At 36.7% G+C, this 18,676-nt stretch overlaps 1 protein-coding gene across 1 annotated transcript in view; it reads right to left on the bottom strand.

Annotated features, from left to right (window-relative positions):
• Window positions 1-1,842: 1,842 nt before the first annotated feature.
• The window catches only part of LOC131060119 (uncharacterized), a 100,477-nt gene continuing 83,643 nt past the window's right edge, over window positions 1,843-18,676 (bottom strand). The window contains exon 4 of the mRNA XM_059218470.1: window positions 1,843-2,117. Within this exon, the coding sequence (XP_059074453.1) occupies window positions 2,058-2,117 (60 nt within the window). The 3' untranslated portion in view covers window positions 1,843-2,057. The remainder of the gene's footprint in view (window positions 2,118-18,676) is intronic.

The raw sequence follows: 18,676 nt of genomic DNA, 5'->3' as shown, positions 1-18,676 counted from the left end.
GTTCAAGAGTTCGACCGAATTATTGACACCATTTAGGTGCTTTTTGTGAGTGCTTGAGCTCAAATTTTTCAAAAAAATCAAAATAGTTCGATCGGACTCCCCTATGTGGCAGGTGACGTGGCAGCCAAATCACCTATTTTGACTTTATTTCTAAAATTTTCACTTCTGCTCAATTTTTCTTCAGGCAGAATATTTTTGTACAAAAATAAAAAAAATACCCTTTTGTAGAGCTTGAAATCACAAATATAGACATTTTTTTTTTAGTATTTTGATTAATTTTAATATTTTTTATTAATTAAACATTGCAAGTAGGTTTTTTAAGTTAAAAAAGAAGCTAATTAGAAATTTTAAAAAAAATATTAAATGATATTAAAAAAAATTAAAAAATATATTTTTCACTCAATGAGAGAATCTTCTCCAAAAGGATTTTTTTTATAATCATAAATTTAGTAGACAAAAGGTGACGCTGAATAAAAACTACCAAATTAAGCTATATTGGACTTCAAAATATTATTACGAGAAAAATATAAATCAAATTTTATTTTTATTTTTTTAACACTACATATATATATCCACTATTTGGAAAATTAAAATCAACAAAAAATAAGTTCATTTTCATTTTGTTTGGTGACGCCGACTAGAACCACTGATTTTCAGCATTTTTTAACAATTAAAAATCTATCTTTGAAAATATAAAACAAATGTCAATTTTTTTAAAAATAACAAACATAATTTTTTTTCTAAATAACAAATGTCAATATTTCTATATTTGATTAGTTTAAATCATTTTGAAATTCAATTTAGAAGTGTCACTTTTATGTGGTCGAAGTTAAACAGTTTTAGTTGTGTTAGCCACTTCCTTTATAAAAGTGTGACACATCATTGTGCTTTCACCCAAAGGTTGTAAGACTAGTAATTGTCACAAATTGAGGAATCTCATCCAAGATCTTATTAATAATGGTGCAATAGAAGTCGATGGTCACACTTCCAATGAAGAGCATGCAATGTTTAAGGAACCATTCCGAAAACATGATAAAGGAAAAGCCTCTAAGACAGACAATAATGCCAATTATACCAATATGTCCTATGATTACACCATTAACCATATTTCAAAAATGGACAACCATGTGTCTACCACAATTATCAAAGACAAAACCCCTAAAGGTTCTACTCAAAGGGGTAAAGTTATTTTGCAAGGCATTGGACCATGGTCTTTGTCATCTGATGGCAAAACCCCCGAATGCAATGTCACTGCTCGAAGGGGTAAAGTTAATTTACAAGATGTTTCATCGAAGACAACAACTTCATCATCTAACAAGAATGAATATTACCTTGTAGATCAATTAGGGAAGACACCCGCTCTTTTATCCTAAGTCTTCTATTAATCAAATAGATTTTTATTTATAATCACATTAAGGGAAACTCTCATGGCATCTTTCACAATAACAATAACAATGAAATTTTAGTACTTTTAAATTAACTCCAAATCTCAGCTGACTCAATTTAAGAATATAAACTCACAAAATTGCAAAAATAATATATAAAAACATACTGCCAAACATTCCTAAATCTTTACCACACTATTAAAAAAACAAAAAAACAAAAATTCAAAATATGTTGAAAGAAAATAAATAAATAAATAGCTGTAATTTTTGATAACATGAAATCAGAAGTCAACCAATTGAATTTAAAATTTACCTACACATCCTCACAAAACAAAAACATGAGGCATATCACCAAAAATATTAAAAACATAGCATTAACAATTCACAATTAAAAAGAGTAACCTACCACATTGTAAGATCTTTCTACAAACCATAAGCAAAGCTCCTCTGTGACACATCCACAAATTTTTTACTCTCTTTAGAATTGCCACAAAATAATCTAGAAGCCTCTCCAAACTTCTGGAATTTCTTTCTGTGGCCATTTAAAGCGCACCCAAGTCATGAAACCCTAGCTAATATGTTATGAGTATGTTAATGTTTCGCCTTATAACAGGCTTTGCAGAAAAGTAAAATTCCCTTGCAGAAGCGTCACTGGATTGGACTTCTCCGCGCTTATAAATATTCTTTTGCCGCTTCAGTTATCGGTATAGCAGCCTCGGGAATTAAAACTTCCTGTTTACAGTGGAAATAAAACCGCTTAGTATATCAGAGAGCGATTTCACAGTATTCGCTTGCTTTGTGTTTAACGTGAGAATTTTCCAACTCTTATATTCCTTCATTCAAATTCTTCATTGCACCGCGAAACTGGTAAATTTGAGACTAATTTTTGAAATTTGAACAATTTTTTTCAAATTTCCTTGTGTATTGGATGTTTCAATTATGTTTTGAAATTGAAAACCTAAATCTTTCAGTGTTACAGGCACATTGTTTTTACTACTTAAATCAAGAGTTATGAGTAATTTGCAGGCACGACATGTTTACATTAGACGTCTTTATATTTAAAACCTAAAGCTTTAAGATGCAGAAGAATCAGGAATCCGAAAAAGAAGAATTCGTTGACAAGCCGATTGCAGAAGATAAATCACTCTATTTTATGGCTAAGGTCGATGGAGACATGAATCTAAATGACGAGAACCTTTTCGAGCTGGAGAGCAAGTTCAGTAGGTTAATTTGCGAGGATCGTAGCCTGAAATTCTCGTTTCTGTTTAAGTGCAATTAGAAGGCCAGGGTTTCCGAGTTAGGCACCGGCACCGAAGGAAACACAAAATGCAAAGATGATGAAGACAAAATGAGTCGTCTTTCACAAAAATTTCTATAGTTGGCATGTAAGCTCGATTTTGTTGCTTGTGCACGAGCTATAGTGGAAGGTGAGATCGGTCCTTCCTTACCTGTTAAGGCACTTGATGAAAATGATAAGACCGCGCTTCATTATGCTGCTCATTCTCATTCTCACAATTGCATAAATCTTTTACTTCGTAATCAAGGCCGCATCGACATCAAGTCCAAAGAAGGTCAAAGTCCCTTAGATATGGCCTTGCTCTCCAAAAGGTCTTTGTCCAGTTTGATATTTGGTTTTACAGGTTCTTGAAAGATATATTTATTCGTGTCATTGGTTTAAATGCTTATCTAGCAAAGTTTGCAAAACAGGATGCAGGTTGACTGGTCCTTAGCTAGCAGTACATTTGAGCTTGTCAGATTAATTGGAAATAAGTTAAAGAAATATTGTTGTTTGATGTGTCAAATTTTATAAAGTGATTTTAAAATGATGTGCCTTTTAGTAATTAATCTTTCATCTAAATCTTTTAGCAAAATTTCGTCTCATTTAAACAAAAAGTTGCTTATGTGCCAAAGGTGATGCAAAATTACTGCTAATTAGAAATCAATTTATCCTGCTGGGTTGATATATTTTGTCTCGAAATATTCTGAAATAAGTAGTTGCATCAATTTGGAGATTTAATTTTGTTTATTAATAAAGATCTAACGTAATAATATAAGTACTAGTCAAAACTTTGTTGATGAATTTGTTAAATATTGTCTGCGAATATGTTAAATATTGTCCGCATATTTTAAATCTACTTTTAGTTTAGTTGACATATCATTTGTGCCAGTGATGATAATTCAATGATATGGTTACCAAAATTTCAGGACATCGTTGCAGTCAGAATACTTGCAGTGAACACTAAAAGACATTCGTCATATAGTAGACAAAAAGGCCCTAGATGGACACATAATTGCGAAAAAAGGCCCTAGATGGACACATAGTTTCTTTCGCAATTCTGGTTATTGCAGCTACAATTTTGGTTCTTCTACATTGATGCAAAGTGACAATCAACCTCAAACAATCTTTGAAAGTTTGGTGAAAAATGTTGTCTCACTTTGGCAGATTGAAGCTCAGAATAGTGATAATAACAACTGTGATGATTCTGATAAGGGAAGCACAAACAACATAACTCTTTCCCTAGTGCTAGTTCATCCCACAATCAAGTAAACACTCGGAGGAACAAGACCTCCAAGGAAGTATACTCCTTTGGGAGAATCAATTGAAACCACTTTGAAGAAGTTGTTGCAAATAAGCTCATTACATTGCCAGATAATCAACCATTTCAACCAAAGGTGAAGCCATCATGATGGAATGGCAACGAATTTTGCGAGTATCACAAGAATAAAGGTCGTAAGACTAGTAATTGTCACAGATTGAAGAATCTCATCCAAGATCTTATTGATAATGGCACAATAAAAGTTGATGGTCACACTTCCAATGAAGAGCATGCAATGTTTAAGGAACCATTCCCAAAACATGATAAAGGAAAAGCCCCTAAGATAGACAATAATGCCAATTATACCAATATGTCCTATGATTACACCATCAACCATATTTAAAAAATGGACAACCTTGTGTCTACCATAATTATCAAAGACAAAACCCTCAAAGTTTCTACTCAAAGGGGTCAAGTTATTTTGCAAGGCATTGGACTATCATCTTCGTCATCTGATGGCAAAACCCCGTAATGCAATGTCACTACTCGAAGGGGTAAAGTTGCTTTACAAGGTGTTTCATCCAAGACAACAACTCCATCATCTACCAAGAATGAATATTACCTTGTAGATCAATTAGGGAAGACACCCACTCTTATCTCTATCCTTGAGCTTTTGGGCATTTCACCCTCACATAAGGCTATTTTGGACAAAATCTTAAGAGAGACATCCATTCCTACCGATCTAAACATGGACTAGTTTCAAGCCATGGTGGGATACCTTTCCACCCCGCATTGTCTTACATTCACAAAAGCATATGACGCATCTTCATACCAACCACACAATGCACCACTTCACATTGAAGCTTTCCTCCATAAAAATCGCATAAAACAAGTCTAGAAAGATGGAGAAGCAGGTCTCAATATTTGTATATTGAAAACTATCATACAAATGGGATACTCTAAAAACATTGTGGATTCTAGAAACAAGATCGCCATAAAGGCTCATGATGATGAAGAATGCTCCTCAAAAGGAACTCTCACCCTACCTCTAAGCATTGGGCCAGTAACAAAGGATTTGGTTTGTCAAGTCCTTGATCTTGATCTCACATACAATATACTTTTGGGATGACCATGGATACATGCAATGAGAACAATGCCTTGAACTTACCATCAATGCATCAAGTTCCCACACAATGGAACCGAAGTCACAGTCAAAGGTGACCAAAATCCATATATATATTGCAACAACCTTCAACCAAGACCTGAGATGATAGTCCCAATCAATCGAGAGGCAAGTCCATCTTTAGCATATGTTGATCAACTCCCACTATCTCCTAAGAAATTTGCTCGACAAGATTGGGGCATTATGGATAACGATGTTATAAATGAAGATATCAAGTATGAGAATAGTGAACACAGGCCCAAGTAACAAATTATGGGCTATCAAGGAACAAATCTTGGTGTGCATGAGCAAGGAATGCTAGAGCTCTTACAACCTACAAATAATTTGTAATGTCAAGGAATTGGGTATGAACCACCTAGCGTCGTGGCTACTACGTCTAAATGCAAATCTCTTATAGTGGTGCATGCAGCTCTTGATATCAATAATCCTAAGAGTGGTTCCAAAAAAGAATCTATTGAGTATATTGCCAGCGCTTTTGAGAACTTATATATCCTTACTATTTCATTCGCTCCTTCCATTTCCACTCCTCTCCTAGACTTGGATCAACAAGAATCACAAAATCCCTTACTTATTGGGGATCAAAAATCAAGCTTTGAAAAGATAAATCTCAAAGTAAAAAATAAAGAGAAGTCCTTTAGTCCAAATCAAAATCAAACGCTATTGGACTCTACAAAAATCAAAGTCAAGGATAAAAATATTATAAAGAAAAAAGAACAAAAGTTGATCTCCCTTAATACCAAATGAATTGGGGGCATAAATTCCAAAAAATTTAAGTCAAAAGACATACTTGTTGATCCTAAGTGTCCATCAAGTCATCCTAATTTCACTTCGTCCCACACTTATAATCCTTCACCTCACAAGCATTCATTCCATACATCCATCTCCCTTGGCGGTATATCACATCAATTGACCTTTAATGGAACTTCCTTGAGGGGCTTTGTTCTCAGGGATGCCCAAACTTCTTTAGGTGAGACGCATATGGGCCAATGTCTAGTTCACACATTAGTAATTCTACCCTAGTCCCTTCATCAAGGAAGACAATCCATGAAGCTACACATCATTTAGTCAAGGAATGGGTCTCCTTGTGCGATCTTATCAACAACAAAGACTATAGGGTCTCTCGCTTGCAAGATTTGGAATTGTTAGATGAGCAACAACAAACTGCATTCAATCATCTCAAAGCATATCAACAACGTATGAGTCACAGTTACAATCACAAGCTAAAACCTCGCACATTTGAGGTAGGTAACTTGGTCTTAAGATAAAACCCTAAAAATCAGTAGGATAGTGAGAAAAGAGGCAAGTTTGAACCAAATTTTTTTGGGCCTTATGTCATCACAACAGTCTATGGATCAGGTGCATATCAGTTATCAACACTAGAAGGAGAACCATTTGATGATCCTATCAACAACATGCACCTTAGCAAGTTTTATACATATCTTTTCAGACTATCCTAATTGAAAAAACAAACAAAAAACAAAAAAAATCGTCACTTTGGTGAAAACCTAGCAAAAAGGTGCCTTGTGACACAAAAATTTGAAAAATTAAAAAAAAGTAAAGAGAAATAAATTCATCCAACGATGAAAACCACTTCGGTGGCGCCCTGGGCAAATACCATGGTGAAAATCAAGTTACCAGCACCATGTGTAGATACTTTTTCTCCTCCCTCCTTCAAGATTCAATTTCGCCCTTTTCACTTTTGCACACACTCACAACCTATCATTCCATAATAAACTTGCCCATTTCCATCATGGCTTGTTATTGATCTACCTAAGATTGGTTTGTCATCCATAATAAACCTCTTTCCACCCTTTCCCTTCACCCATGATAAATCAGGTCCTATCTATAACTGGGGGCATATCCTTCACCTAGTGATGGAAGTGGAACCTTGGCTTGCATGTTTTGAGGAGCATCATCTTTTCATTCCTTCCTTGTTTTCACACAGAATTCATAATAAAAGATCACTTGCATCGTCGATCTACAATAAAAAATTTACTCTTCTCTAAAAGAAAGTATCAGTTTCATGGAATAAGTCAGTTTCAAATGAGACACAGGCAACAATGAGCTTTCAACAAATCAATCTTCGGCGGATTTGGACTACAACAAGGTTTTTCATCATTATCTGTCCTTTTTCAGGATGACAACATTTTGACCAGATCAAACATGTTATCATATGTGGCATGATACACTTACAACTTAAGGATTTTAGTTTGTGTTGGTGTCAAGTCTTTGATTTTCTTTTGATTGTATCTTTTGTGGAGACATGTCTTTTAGCTTTCCTAGTATATCTCCATGATGTCTTTGACTAGAAAGGCGAGGATGGAGTATGTTCACCTATTTGTTGTTTGTGGACTGTCTCTTAGTAATACTATGGCTCATCTAAGGATATGAGGACATTATGGGTCTAGTGTGAACTGGAGCATTCCTTGTTTCCAGCTGTCTAATCTCCATGCAAATGATACAATGACTATCTAGCTGGTTGAACCAATAGCTAGATGGTCACAATACATTTGCCATAATAAGCTCAATGATCATAATAGTAAAAAAAGAAGCTCATTCACCTCCATATCTTCTACCTTCCATCCCCCTTTATCCATGTGTTCTCCATCGTCATTCCCCGAGTCCCTATAGTCTGAAATCATAGGACTGAGTATAATGACACACCAAAACATCTGCATTTCATGTAGTATCCATCTACATCATCACATGTCAGTATGCATCATACATATCATATACATAGAAATCATATTTGCATCCATCTTGCATATTCATACATTAGTTTGCATATAATCATATCATAAGCATGCATATCATCATAACACATCCTACACACACCACCTGTCAGTAAACACACAAACATGATTGCATATATCACATCACCATACAAAGCATAAACAAATAAAAACAAAACAGAAAAATTATCTACATCTTATAAGCATTGCATCACATCATAGGATCATCAACCACATTTGCATCATAGATTATATAAGAGCATCATTTAGAATAAAATGCATCATCATAATATCTACATCATAACATATAGAATCATATATCATAGTTGTTGCCAAAATATATCATCTCACATATATATCAAAAAATAATGTGTCATGATACAATGACGTCCAAAAATCATATGACTATAAAATCACCTGAAGGTGTCTACATTATTGTACAAAATCAACTGATACATTAATGGACCAGAGAGAGAGATGATGAACTCCCTCCCTCGGAGCCGATAGGCCTCAATGAAAGGCCCAACCCTTGCATCGTCTCGTCGTCCCCCTCCTGTTGACCCTGCTGATGGTGGTGGCGCCATCACTCCACCAATGGAATCCCTCTGCTTGTCCCTCCCTGTAGTGGTAGTTCATGAGGCCTATCTGTAACTCCCTGCTCTAAGGTGAGGAAAAATTGCAGCCTTGTATAAGCTCCTCCAGTAACCAATCTCCTCCCCGGCCCTGATGCGATATGCATAGCCTGAGCCTGAGTCACCCTGTTATGTAGCCCTCGCTACCTTGATGGTCTCCTATGTGATTGTATATACCACTCAATGGCCCTATCCTTCTCCTCCTTGACCTCTTGAAGCTACCTCCACAGTCTAGCCACCTCCCGCTCTAGGTCCTCTATCTCACTGGCTTGTCCCTGTGTGAACTCTCTGAGGAAAATTATCTCATCCTCCTTCTCCTCCTCATCTCCTCTACCTGCAGCCTCCACCCTCTCCTCATCTCTCCTCTCCTGTTGTGTGGCATCCTGTATTTGTCCCTATCCCTATAAGGCACCCTGTGTCAGTTGTCCTCCTCTCCCTCTAAGTGGCCTCGATGATCTACCTGCCCTATCCTATCCATCCCCTCCTTGACCTCTATCCCATCCTCGACCTCCATCTCCTCCTTGGCCTCCATAATCCCCACCTCTCCCCCTCCCTCAGACTACCATCCTAGTGCCCTCTCTCCTGTGTCTCCTTCATCTACCTCCTCCATCCTCGTCGTCAGCCTCATCGTCCAATCCTGGTACTGGCTCTCCTGGTACAATAAGACGTGGGAATGGATGTGCTTTGAAATAGACCTCATACTCGAGTGTCATACCTACATCCAACACATCTCTCATAAGGTCCCATGGGATCAACACAAGTGATTAGAACTCAGTAATTGCAACATCATATGATAGAATTGGGACCCACTATCCCTGCTCTTGAACTGTACGAGCAAACTCTCTCGACCCTCATGGCATCTACTGGATCCTACCAAACTATCAAGATACCCTGAATCAAGTATCTGGTCCTAAAACAAAACGATAGCTCTATACCATCCTCTGGCCACACCTCACAATCCAAGTATGGTCACCATATCATAGTGTCAATACCGTCTATCACTTGGCGCCATTACTCCATCTTCCCTAACTGTGGCTGAGAAATGATCATAGAATATGTATGCACGTATGATTGTTTGTGTCCTCTGAATCTAAAGTGCACTGGTCTAGTCACTGCTATATGCTCGTAAGCCCAAACCTGTAACAAAGTAACCCCGTATCTAAGACCACATTCGTTGAGTTACACGAACTGATGCAACTCGTGATATAAATGAGCCAATACACACTATCCCCATGCAAACTTGGTTCTTTGTGTCATGAGCCTCTCCAAAGCCCTCCCCCAACCAATAGCCAACTGCTGCCTGCACATGCCCACTGGTATACATAGCTTCCCAACTCAAGTGTCCTCCCCTGATCTCTAGATCCAAATCCCCGAACACCTGCCGCAAAGCATCCACATCCCCATCACGATCATTGATGACTATGTGATAGGTATCCTCAATATCCTATAGACATCCTCGAGAGTAATTGACATCTCACCAATTGGCAAATGAAAATAGCACGTCTCGAAGTGCCATCTCTCCGCAAGAACGGTCAATAGTCATGTGTTTGCCCAAATCTTAGGCATGAAAATAGTATGTCTCAAACCCATCGCTTCTATAGTTGTATGGTCATCCTCTGTCAGGTTCAGTCCCAACCTCGATGTCATAGGGAGTCTCTCCTGTGACTCCAATTGAGCTAGATACTCTTGCAATCATAGTAACCAATCGCATCAATCCTAGTAGTACTTATGTTTATCACATGGTGTTGCTTATCTTATCCTATCCTAGCATTGCAGTATTTATGTTTATCACATGGTGTTGCTCATCAGACTCTATCCCTATAATGCTTATGTTTATCACATGGCACTATTTTTGTCGATGAATATATTTATCACTATGCACTCAATCCTATGTTATCCTACTAGAGCACTCGGAATTTACCAATCCTATGGCTTATCCTAGAATTGTTGAGCATCCCGCACCTCGCTAAGGGCACTTGTCATCATTTATCACTTCAATAGTTTATCCAATTGGTTGTACATGTTTATCACATTGTTGTTGATTCTTGCCCTAATTTTATCCTATCATATCTAGGGCACTTGTCTGATTATATCACTTTGACAGTTTATCCAATTGACAGCATATGTTTATCACATAACTGTTGTTTTTTGCCTATTTTGACACATATGTGATAAGGCATTGCCTATACACATTATTACTGCACATACACAATTTTATCCTACATACACGTGGCATTACTGCACATATGTAGTTTTATCCTACACACGCGACATTACTGCACATATGCAATTTTATCCTGCATATACGTGACATCACTGCACATGCGTAGTTACATCCTACACATACGTGCTTTTGCCCATATACACACCTCTGCTAGACCTATGCGTGGCTTTCTAGACACATGCATTACAATAAACCTATACACAGAAATCTACGACATACACGTGGTTAAAATCACATACGTGAACTCCCTAGACCTATACGCGTTATTGTTTTGTATATGTGCCCTAACGCAACATATACACATTCAACACCTTAGAACCTACATCTGTGTTTGTGTTCTAACCTACATTCTACACCAATAAATGCAAAATCACCAAGCAAGTTTAGGGTACATACCAGCACGCCCATATCTGTAGGCCGCTTGAACTGTCAAACTCGATCAAAGCAATGTAGTCTGACTGCCATGGCTCCTCGACTATTGACTGCTCTCTTAAGCTCTTTGGATGATCTACTCTTTGGTGTCTCAAATGTTGTGGATACAAATGAGGATGTTTCTCCTTGTGGTTGTTATATATAGGTTGTGGAACCCTAATTGGCCGTGCTTGCCTCCTGATGTCTTTTTCTTGCCCGTTGATCCCTTTTGAGTCCAATTTTCACCTGCCCGACCCTCTTACCTTATCCTTATCCCTTCTAGCCTTTCTTTCTTTCCAAGAAATTGTTTGTGATTTTTCAAAAAAAAATCACCCAATCTCTTGAGGGGGCATGTCGTCAAGTCCTTACCTAGGGCAAATGTTGTATCAATTAATCTTATCTTCTTTGAGCCAAAGTGACAAGTTGCATTGCAAAGAGGGGCAAAATGTAAACGCCTAAAATTGTCCTAGCCTAATTAAATAAATATTTTATTTTTTTAATTATTTTATCCTATCTTCTATTAATCAAATGGATTTTTATTTATTTAATTAATTCATTAATCCTCTTCTAGCCTCTCATTTAAATAGATATTTTTATTTATTTAAATTATCTTTTCCCTAAATTAAATAAATATTTTATTTATTTAATTTGTCCCACTTCTTGTATTAATTAAATAGAATTTTATTTATTTAATTAATTCATTAGTTTTTTCCTTCCATGACACTTCTCATTCATCTCTTAATTTTTCTTTAACCACCTCTCTTAATATTTTAATATTTCTTCTACTTGCCCTCTAATCCTAACCGACCATTTATCCTTTCACCTATTAATCCTATCCCTCCATTTCTAAGGTGTCTTCTATATAAGAGGATCCTTTCATCGTTATCAATCCTAACTAACTAATACAATCATATCCCTATGAATGCAAGCAATCATCTTCATGTGACTTTTCATGCGATCAAGCAATCAAGCATCTATACAACCACAATTTGTTCTTTGTTGAGGTCTTGTGCACAATACAAAATGTGAGAGCAACTATATCAAGCAAGATCAATGGAGATCAAACCCTACTAAGCATGTGAATGGTATAATTTTCCTATTTTGTTGTGATTTGCATGTTTTAGGTTCTTCATTGGTTTATGATGGATCTTACTTGTAGAACTAGGGTTTTCTATGGTTGGATCTTTGTTGATTTTACAATAGTTCAACATTCCATTTTCACCGCACACAATTGCAAACCTACATTATTCTCGTCATGTTCTATCTATAGAACAAATACAAAGTTTGTTATTGTTGTTGGAGATTGTGGATCTCTAATGAACGGATGGGTTGAGTAGAAAGTTTGGATCCATTGTCTAAAATCCTACATCAAGTTAACCAATAATTTATGATAGGAAAAACCTATTAAAGCCATTAGTATGCCAATGAAAAGCAAGCTTTCATTATGGGCACAAGAAGAATTGAGTTCCCTCCAAGCCTAGACAATGCTAAAGTGTTTATACAACCAACAAAATACAAGGCACCAAGGCTGAAATTGAGGTACAAAACCAATTGTGAAGGTGAGGGGATTGGTTGCTATGAATCTTTTAAAAGCCCAAATATAGCTAAAAATTCTAAGGAAAACATAAGCAGGCTCAAGATCTCAACTTCTGTGATGAATTTATCTACCTGCAAAATTTGTCGAAAAGTGGTTGCATGACATCAATTTGTAAGGGAAGAAAGTCGACCACACAAAATTGGTAGTGCTAACACAAGATCCTACTTCTTGCCTCATATAGATAGAGATCAAAGATTGGGTAGAATCCTAAGAGGGGAGAAAAATCAATCTTACTGTAGAACTAATAAATAAGCTTCAAGACTTTGTGAATCACATTGATAAGTTAATTAAGGATTGTGGTATTTTATCGATAGATATGTATGCAAAATGTAAAAGCATGGACAAGGCCTATGAGTTGTGCAACTATCATGTTTGGAAATTTGTGCAACTTTAAGGAGTTCTCACAAAATATAGTCTCATGGAGTGAAATGATTTTGAAATAAACACAAAATGAATGTGTTGAAAAGGATTTAGAAACTTTCAATAAAACGCAATTGACAAGTGTAAAATCAAACTTTCAACCTTTACCAACATCCTTAGCTTGTACAAAAATGGGAGCTTTAGAACAATGCATGGATATCTATCAAAGCATGACAAAAGGGTTTTTTTTGTCAAATATAGTTGGACATGCCCTAATTATGCATGCAAAATGTAGAAGCATAAACAAGCATGTGAATTGTTTGACAAAATCCCTAAAAGAAATGTGGTCTCACTAATTACCATGATTACAAGATATGTTTAACATAGGTTTGCTAAAAGGGCCTAGGAGACTTTTTAGCAAAATCAACTAACAGATGTAAAACCATACTCATTGACCTTCGCCACTAATTTCCTTATCTTTTCTCAAGTTGGAGCTTTCGAAGAGTATGGACTTCCATCAAAGTACAATTGAAAGTTAATTTTTGTAAGGTTTAGTAGTTTCAAGTGTCACAAGTCCAATCACTACATCTTCATAAGAATTTCTGCACTACTTCTAGCTTGAATGATTTCAAGATTGATTAATTCTTTGCTGCTTATATTGTATGGATGGGATTTGAAGATTCTTGGAGTATCCTACGTCATTCACTAAAGTGGCTCAAATTTCCAAATGTGTAAGGTGCAAAACAACTCACATGCAAGAACCCAATTGAAACTTTGGAAGACAATAGACATCCATCAAACCATAATTGAAAGTGGATTTTTATAAGATATAGCAATTGCAAGGATCACTCCTAATCACCATAGCCTTCACAAGAACCTATGAACAAAATTCAACAAATAAATGCACGAGTTCTTTCGTGACTGATTTCAAAATGTGATTTTATTTTAACTTATCTTGTGTGGATAAAATTTTGTTACTTGTAGCTTAATGTGATGTTTAATAAAGTGACTCAAATAAATATGCAAATTGAAGTGCAACATGCACATTTTATTTTATAAATTTGTTCTACTTTCCTTAAAAAATCATATAAATGTGTTTTCCATTCTCTCTAATTTTATAATTAATATTTTACTTCAAAGAAAATATAGTTATAACAAGATCATTTAAATTTTTAAAAAATAAATAAATTCATTTACTTCAAATTTTACTTAAATCTTATTTTGTCTTTTGTAATTTTTGTGTTTAAACAAATTCATGTTTTTGTGTCTTTTAGAAATAATCTACATTGTCTGATTCACAAGTGGCAAATTTTATGCTTATCACCCAGCATGACATACTACACATCATTGTCTTAATACACTTACTAATTGTCTTATTCAAATTCTACTCTAAACCTTGGAGCCCTTGACAGGAGCAACTGCAACGCAACTCTTGTTTATGTATTGTAATGGACAACACCTTCACGCGAATGAAAACGAACTGGACAACAAAATTTATATATTAAATACTTTTGAATTGAAAAAATCCTTGACTGACAAGGGGGGAAAAAAGTTAAACTTAATAATGCTATAGAATTAGTTAAAATGGTTCAAATAATTTTTGTACGGCACATTATACATGCGCTCCAAGCTCTCAGAATGAATTTAACTTTCCACTTGGTTTATTTGAGCTCCTCAACTGAACTGAATCTGGAGCTTGGCCTCATTGACTTGCCCTCACTGGCTTACCCTCATTGGCTTACCTTATCCTTATCCGAGATTTATTGGCTTGTATTAATATATTTCTAAGTTAGTTTAATGGTGGATAATTTGTATTCTTAAAAAGGAAGTCGCAAATTCAAATTCTGCAGATTTGTGCCATAGTTAGGTGTTTAGGTGCCTACTACATGAAGATAGTTCCATATATTATAATCCATCTGTTGGGTGTTGACCCAATAGTACATGGGTTTTAATGAAATTTAGGATAGTCCGATATACTATAACCCATGCCTACCTAATATTATGGACTACAAATTAATCCATTTCCATATACATTGTTCATTCTACCGTAGAACTCACCAGGATGCACGAAGAAACAAAATGAATAACAAATAACAAAAAACTTCAGGAAACACAGGCTGGTAGTTTATGTCAGTGGAAATTTTATAGTGCAGTTGTATGCATAATGAACATAGGAAAATAAAATTAGGAACAGGAAACATTCACCTTACTTGAAAGATCGCAATCAAAGAGGCAAACGAGAAAAGTAAGACAAGAAGATGAAAATGGGTTCAGTTTTCTTCCCTGAACGTACCTAACTTGAAAAAAGGAAAAACATGGATTTATGAGCACGAGCAAAATCACTGTTAATAAAGTAGCGACAACAATACGACAGTAAATAGAGGAATGAGCTCGGGGGAAGAACGAAAGTCAGCATAAATTTCGCAATAAACAGAGGAAAGGACTATAGATAATAAGTAGATTTTTTTTCAAGGAAAGCATGATGAGAATGAAGCATCGATACATCCTACACCAACCAATTTAACAAAAGTAATCTCCATGTCACAATCAAAACGCTCCATTGGCAGTACTTGTATTGCCCACTGTACCTGAGGCAGAATTTTTCCCGCGGACAGTGAAATTGAAAATAGAAAACAAGGTACAAATCTGACCACCAACAAAAAAAAGAACCACTAGTAAACTGACAATAAGCTCAATCCAAAGACCATGACAGGAAACCTGTTGACGTGTATTTTGTACACCATCATACACAGAACAAAATACCTAAAGGCATCTTATCCTCTCTTGAATAAAGTCTCTAACTGCTGAAGATTCGCATGAAGGATCAGTTAGGATGACTCCAATGTTCTGGTTAGTAGGGTCTCTACGTGTGGATAAGCACCAGCGGTATGATGTGATTTGCTGTGTCCTCAAGGGGCCTTACACTCCGAAAGTCTTACTAAACTAAAGAAGGTTTTCAAAAAATAACAAAAGGATAGGGTTTGCAAGAGGTCTAATCTAATCTAACCCTAAGAATGACTTCATGTGGACAAGACTTGGCAAGATTCTACCAACTTCAATTTCGCCATAAAATAACAACTCAATTGAAATTGATGCGATCTTCTAAGGTAACAAATGATTTTCAACGCATCAAAGATCAAAGATACTACCACGTAGGTACATATCCAAGATACAATAATGATTGAAGGTTAAGTGATTCAAATATCTCCAGTTGACCACGCAAGGCGTTCCTACAATCAGCAAGAAGCTAGTGGTTTGGATTACGAATCCTACCAAAGATCGAGTCTCACACTATGTCCTTCAAATTAACACACTACTTTGATTGAGCATGATTCAAATGAATTGAACAACCATGAAGATAACCAAGAAAGTTGCAACAAAACACCATAACTTCAATATTTCATTGATTTCAAAGTCATCATGTACAACAATTGCTTGAATTCCTTTCCTCAAACTCAATCTTGCTACAAAAGTAAAATTGCTTCTAACTCTAATCTCTCTAATACATCAAACTTTCTCTCTAATCTCTTCACTATCTCTATTACAAATGAAATGAAAATGAGGGTATAAATAGCATCCTCAATTACAATGAATGGTTCAGATTGAAAGCAGATCAACGGTCAAGATCATGACACCTAAACCCTAATTAGGGTTTGTTACAAATAGTTCCCCTTTTATTGCACAACATTAAATGCATAGCCAATTATAAATTTGGCATGAAAATCTAGGAGACATAGACCAATGACAATTAAGGTGCCATGTCATCTATAACAACCTCTCATCTAGAATCTTATTCCCTTTCCAATGCTCCTTTTTAGCATATGTAATGAATCTTGACACGATTCCCTCGATCTCAGCAATTGGAATCTCGAGAAGATTCTTCATTCTTTCTTCCAAGTGGATGACCTGATCAAATGCATCTAGAAGAGCTGCGTCCCATGTAAGTTCAAGTTCTTTAGTCTTTTGGATCAGGAGCATGGTAGCAAACATCTGGTCCTGTTGCTCATCTGTGATATTGACGTCCTTGCAAAAGATGACCTTGATCCTATCCTCCAATTCTTGCAAATCCACATCTGTCTCAACTTCGATCCTCCTGCCAAGAATGGTACGTAGTACCTCAAATACTCTGTCCTGGATCGGGTTGATCACCTCCTCAACATGACTGCACCTAGTACTGATGTCCTCAAAGAGAACTTCCTTCATCTGGAGTAAGGTTGACCACTGAAGTAAACTGTGAGGTCCTCCATCCATAATCTTTTCCTGCGCTAGGACCTTCCTCGATGTTTGTCTAATTACCTTCAAGACAGGAATGATAACGTTCTTGGTATGAGCAAAAGCGGCCACTGTTATCATCAAATTGTGGATAATCTCAAGAACCTGAATAGCCCTATGAATAGTCTTCATCATCCTTGTTGCAAATTCTACGGCAACTGTATGAGATTTATCCATCCAAGTACTCATACGCTGGACCATACTCCTGAATCTCTCTGCTTCACCAATAGATTGAAGGGGAAGTGCCTGTATGGGTGATCTTGCTGGATCCTGACGTCCTAAAGGCTGATTGAGATGGCTGAAATATGTTCTCCATGCACCGACCTCTCTCTCGAGCTTTCTACTCTTCTCCATTTCTTCTCTAAGCTTGTCCTTCAATGCCTCAAAGGAATCGGTGGCATCATCTAGTGTCTGCTCGGTTGTGGATGGACCTAGCTCAAATGTCTCTACATCATATTCCTCTGTTAAGATCTCACCTTCGTACTTGTCTACTGCCGGTGTAGCTATCTGCAATTTTCTGGATCCAGTCTCATCTCTAATCATCTTAGACATCTTGGTAGCCTTTCTCTTCTCTGTCACTTCCTGGGAATGTCCAACAAGGCTGTCTAAATCAATCACATTGTCTTCGTCCTCGATCACAATCACCTTCGTCAATCTTTCCTTCAACCAATCTGGGATAGTTGATCTTGTCTCTCTAACCTGTATCTCCTTATGCAATATTTCTTCTTCTCTGTGAGGAGATGTTACCTCGTCATTGTTCTTGTCTTCATGTAGCTCATAATCTTGGAGAGATCCACTTGGCGACCCTTGAGGTACCTTTCCCTCTTTATCATTCTGAACCATCGACTCCATAGACTCCTCCACTTCAAGTGTCCTTTTCTCTTGTCGAGAGGATGTACCGGATGAACGATCTCGGCTGGCCTCTTGTTTCTTCTTGGAAGATTCTGTCTTTCCAGGTCTCTCTTTCCTCTTCGAGCCTCTTGGATGGAGATCGCCTTCACTTGCATTTCGAAAGTTGCCTTCATTTGCATTTTTGGGATTAGGATTACCTTCGCTCACACTAGCTCCACCTTCGGCTGGTTTCTCTTCCAAAGTGAAAGTCATAGCTATGCCTTGCTCTCTCAACTTCTGATGCTGCACATCAACCCATCTGCGAGTACAAGACAAGATTGGAGCCATCAAAGCATCTAAATCCACGACCTCGGGCTCATTCCAATCTAACCTTACTGATTTGCTTTCTCGACCATAGGATGACTGGAGATGTCTGCCACTGTCCTGTGCTTGGTCGGCCACTCTGTAAATCTTGCATTTCCTGATGAAATCCAAAGGCAATCTAGAATGCA

This window comes from Cryptomeria japonica, chromosome 3, assembly GCF_030272615.1.
Source record: "Cryptomeria japonica chromosome 3, Sugi_1.0, whole genome shotgun sequence".
Lineage (NCBI taxonomy): Eukaryota > Viridiplantae > Streptophyta > Pinopsida > Cupressales > Cupressaceae > Cryptomeria > Cryptomeria japonica.
This window is presented reverse-complemented; position numbering and strand designations above follow the sequence as displayed.